Source organism: Gavialis gangeticus, unplaced genomic scaffold (genome assembly GCF_001723915.1).
Source record: "Gavialis gangeticus isolate Ggan-Ray unplaced genomic scaffold, GavGan_comp1, whole genome shotgun sequence".
Taxonomy (NCBI): Eukaryota; Metazoa; Chordata; order Crocodylia; family Gavialidae; genus Gavialis; species Gavialis gangeticus.
This window is the reverse complement of record NW_017729025.1, coordinates 89037313-89041879: the sequence shown is the minus strand read 5'-3', so window position 1 is coordinate 89041879 and position 4567 is coordinate 89037313. Positions and strand designations below refer to the sequence as shown.

The window sequence follows — 4567 nt, the reverse complement described above, 5'->3', positions numbered from 1 at the left end:
ACCTTAGCTTTCCTAATCATTTCCCTACAAGTGCGGAACATTATTGTATAGTCCTCCTTGAAGACTGTCCTTAGCTTCCATGGTGTGTACACCACTTTTTTATTTTTCAAGAGGGACTGTTTCTTCATAGGACAGAAGCTTCTTCTAGTTTCTTACTATTTTTTTTCTCTGTTCTTCATCTTTATCTCTTCTCCTAGTCCTTTCCTTTTCATACCTTTCACTTTTGCTATCTTCTCATTTCCCTTGTTTATTCTCCTTTTCACTTTCCTGCTTGCATTGTTTCTACTCTATAAATCCACCTAGCATTCAGAGGTTAGCAGACTAATAGTTTATAGGTGTGGCATTCATCGTACTTTGACTTTCTAATGCTTGGGACTGGAAGTTTGGGATCTGTAACACAAGATGTGCTGTAGTGTTTGGTAGCTGGTTCTTTCCACACTCAACTGCCAGGACAGATACTGTGAGATTTTGGTGGGTTATAAATTACAAACCTTCTCACTGGATTTTTGGTCCCGGCACGAAAAAGCCAGGGTGATTCTCAACCCAATGTAAAAATCCTAATTTTTGAACTGTTGGTTGGTTGGTTTGGTTTTTTTTAGTGCTCAGCCTTTAAATACAAGGCTCACCTTATGATCGATATTCCAGAATTTTGCCACTATGCCAATCATGTTAGCTAAGTCCTATTTCTATGCAAGTCCCTAATGAGGTTTGATCCCAGATCTCCATAGTTCCATTATGTAAAGACCAACTTTGTGTGCACCCTATATTATTTGTTTTGCTCAGCAAATAACCGAATATATGTTGCATCTTGGTGTAGACAATCCTATGGAGAACTATCAGAATACACAAACAATTACCATCCAAAAAAAGCCCCTAAGGAGTAAGAATGAGACCATTTTACATGCTATCAGCGGGTTTTTTAAAAACATTTTAACTATATTTCAGGCTTTTTAACCATAAACACAAAACTTGCAGCAGATTATAGCAGGGGCTTCTGATCCTTTCGGCAGTAAGTTTTTTTCTTTTTGGCAGATTGCCCTCCAGTGTTCAGAAGCAATAACTCTGCTCCCTGTCTCTTTCCCTCTCCATTTCCTCCTCCATGCTCTCTCCCACATAGCAGCGTGGGCTTTAGTCACAGGAATAGAATACCGTCTGTTTAAACTGTTTTCCTAGTGTACAGAGAAGTATTTCTCTGTACAAATGAGCAGTTCTCCAAAAGGTACTTAATCACATCTGCTCTAGGGAATTCAATTAGTAGAGCTGTGTTTTGTGTGTTAATTTTTACTCAAAGCTCTCTAAAGAATTTTAGTTTGTCAGACTTTAATTGTCCTATTACATGAGGCTTGTAGTCAGTTGACATCTTCCTGGCTGCCTGTGCTCTAAGGAGAGAGCAGAAAAAAATAATTTAGGGAGCACTTTTGGTATTAGGCATCACTTAGCATATTTCTGTGAGCATCATCTCTAGTATGCACGTTCTACAACTAATCCATACAGTCCTTGAGGATTTAGGTGGGGTTAAATATCCTAGAGGATGTTATTTGTGTGGTCAAAATGGTGGAAAAGGTCTAATAGGTCATCTACCTGTGATGTCTTCCAAAGCAGTCTTTCTGTCCAGTTTGAAGAACATGGGGCCTACTAACACCTTTTTTCTTATACAAATAGAGATTGATTAAAATTCATTTAGCAGATGTTTGAAATGTTGCCATTTCTGATGTACTCTTATGAATTTATATTCACATGTCTCCCTGCTCTCAGTCTCCATTCCCTAGCACTCCTACCACAAGGCGTGCCTTGCAGAGAACCCTGTCAGATGAGAGTATTTACAGTGGTCAAAGGGAACACTTCTTCACCTCACGGGCCTCACTTCTGGATCAAGCCCTGCCAAATGATGTCCTTTTCAGCAGCACATACCCATCTCTCCCAAAGTCATTACCCTTACGGAGGCCATCATATACATTAGGAATGAAATCATTGCATGGTAAGTACATTTCTATCTTTCCCATAGAAAAGGAAAGATGTTAGGGTGGTTCCTTGAACAAAAACCTGGATGCAGCATTGAATAATAGGTCAGATACATATGTTTATGGGAGTTTGCCTCCTGCTTTAGCATCATGTTTTCAACAGTGCTGACAGCAGGAATCAAGACTAGGTGACCCAATGAGCCAATTATGTGTACCCCTGAGAGTAACTAATGCCTGTTCTAGTGTCAGCTCTTTTAATCTATGGTTATAGGAGCAAAGAAGTACTGACAAATGAATACCACCAAATGAATAAATGCCTATGGACATTTGGGGATACTGAATCCCTTAATAAAATCTTTATTGCAGTAGCTGATCCTGGATTCAGTTTCATGTGCTACAAACTGCCAGTTTTGAGTCTATTTAAACATTTTGATCTGGCATTAAAATGTAATTGGAAAAAGATACTGTATTTAAGCTGTTGTGCAAGGGATATTCAAAATGCCTCCATTAGTCTAGCGAAGAGCCTCCAGAAGATTATGCAGCATAACATAGGTTACTTACAGCTGAATCTCCTGACACTAAGTGGGTTGGGGATTTTCACAGATTCCCACTGTACCTCATATTTATGTAAATAAATGTCTGTTTTCTGAGCATTTAATTTTGACTTGTAGAAATGCTTCAATAGGTCTCCCTATTGTGGGGATGCTCTGTAATGTCTTTTAGAAACTTATAGCTGTTTGTTTGTCCATGTTATAATGTAAGTTATGATGGAAAATATGAATGTTTGCATACCAATAAGTGCAGCTCAGTGCAGCAGCAGATAAGCACTTAACCAAGATCCAGCTAAAATGCTGACCATTTCCATCCAGTCTTTTGATCATCTCCAGTTTTGAGCTGCAGTTTTGGTCAGGCTGATCACAAAGATGATGATGTTACATGGCTGGCATGCAGAAATAGACTTTGAAATTTAAACAGTGGATGTGTTGAAAAACAAAGACATGACAAACCAGTTCAAGCAGAGAAAAGCTACCCAAAGTTCAGTGCACAAGGGACCCCCCTAAAAAACCAGATAACCAGCATATAAAATCTGGCCAGCTGTTGTAGGAAATTCTGATTCCTATTATATAATTGCAGTCTTTTTAAATGTGTTTATCATTGTGGGCATTTGTCTTTCCATAGCTGCTATCAAAACAGGTGTCATGAATAAAAGTATAATACTCTTCAGCCTATCCTACCCTTCCTCTAAAACTAGGGAAAGAAACTGTCTCCTGTGTCACAGGAAAGTCCATTTGGCCCCTTAATTGTCATCAGATGTGCACGAGATATTTTCTGAAACTGAAGACTGGTGGAAAAAATCTATCTTCAGACACTTCAGTTGCCCCATCATTAGGCACAAATTAAGAGGTGCTGAATTTCACATGTTTGTTAACAGTTGCTGCCATTTAACATAATTCTCATGAAAGCAGGGGAATGAAGCCCCTTTAGTCCTTCTCTTTATGAGTATTCTTTTTTTTTTCTTCAAACTCTGTTATACCTCTTCACACTTATGAAAATAACATCTTAGTGTCTGGGTCAGAAAATTAATGATGGAAGAGCACTTGTGTGCCCTTGGAACATGAAAGGGGAAAAGCAACACATGGTTCCTTTGTATTTAGCCTCTTATATTTTCCAAATAGAAGCCTGTCTGCTCTGTCATTTTCTTCTCGATGCCCAAGTCAAGAATCCTCTTACTAGTTCTGGAGCATGGGTTTAATGCAGTTGGCACCAAAATGGGTTTTTGAGTTTTCTATAAAATTTAGGTCTCTGCGATAAAAGGACCAAATATGTGAGTGATGCAAACATTGTCTGCTGCCTACTTGCCTCTGGGGAGGGAGTTTGAGTAGGACTGGATATTTAATCCCACCCAAGATCTGACTTCCATTTACTTATTTAGTTCTTTAAACATATTAGTAAAGCTGTACCTCCAAAGCAGCTCTTCAAATGATGTGAAGGGGAAACATGAAATAAAATATTCTGACTTCCCATTCTGTCTTAATTGATGACCCACCTTTAAAAGACAAAAATTTGTAAGTGATTACTTGTTTCATTTTCTTTTAGTTCCATGTTTCTTTCCCCTAATCATAAACTGACCGTCTCATAGATCCACATAATTGTGGAGATACATCCTACTCTTCCCACGACACTGTATCAAGGGCTTGCAATGTCTGCTATGTGTGAAGTAAAACAAGGGCCCGTACAAGCTGTCAGGGAGGTCAGAAGCTCCTAAGCAATGACAGTGCTGTGATTGCTCTTTAAACTCATATTCCCAGACAAAAAAAACTTTGACTAAAATTTCATAGGTTTCATAGACATTAGGGCTGGAAGGGACCTCAGAAGATCATCGAGTCCAGCCCCTGCCCCAGGGGCAGGAAGTCAGCTGGGGTCATAAGATCAATTTAGTTGAAAGCAGTTATCAGTAACATGACTTCGGGCTCCAGCATTCTTGGAGAGCCTTTATCAAAAAGCAAACATTCAAAACAAGGACATTCAGAAGTCTGGTTACAAGGAATTTGCCACAATATTGCTGTTAAATTGAAAAAACGGAATCGGCATGTGAACGAGAGAGA

At 39.0% G+C, this 4567-nt stretch overlaps 1 protein-coding gene across 3 annotated transcripts in view; it reads left to right on the top strand.

Annotated features, from left to right (window-relative positions):
• The window catches only part of SIPA1L1 (signal induced proliferation associated 1 like 1), a 355154-nt gene that overhangs the window by 337783 nt on the left and 12804 nt on the right, over positions 1 to 4567 (top strand). For all 3 annotated transcript variants that reach the window (XM_019519136.1, XM_019519135.1, XM_019519134.1), the window contains exon 19: positions 1756 to 1978. In XM_019519136.1, the coding sequence (XP_019374681.1) occupies positions 1756 to 1978 (223 nt within the window). The remainder of the gene's footprint in view (positions 1 to 1755; positions 1979 to 4567) is intronic.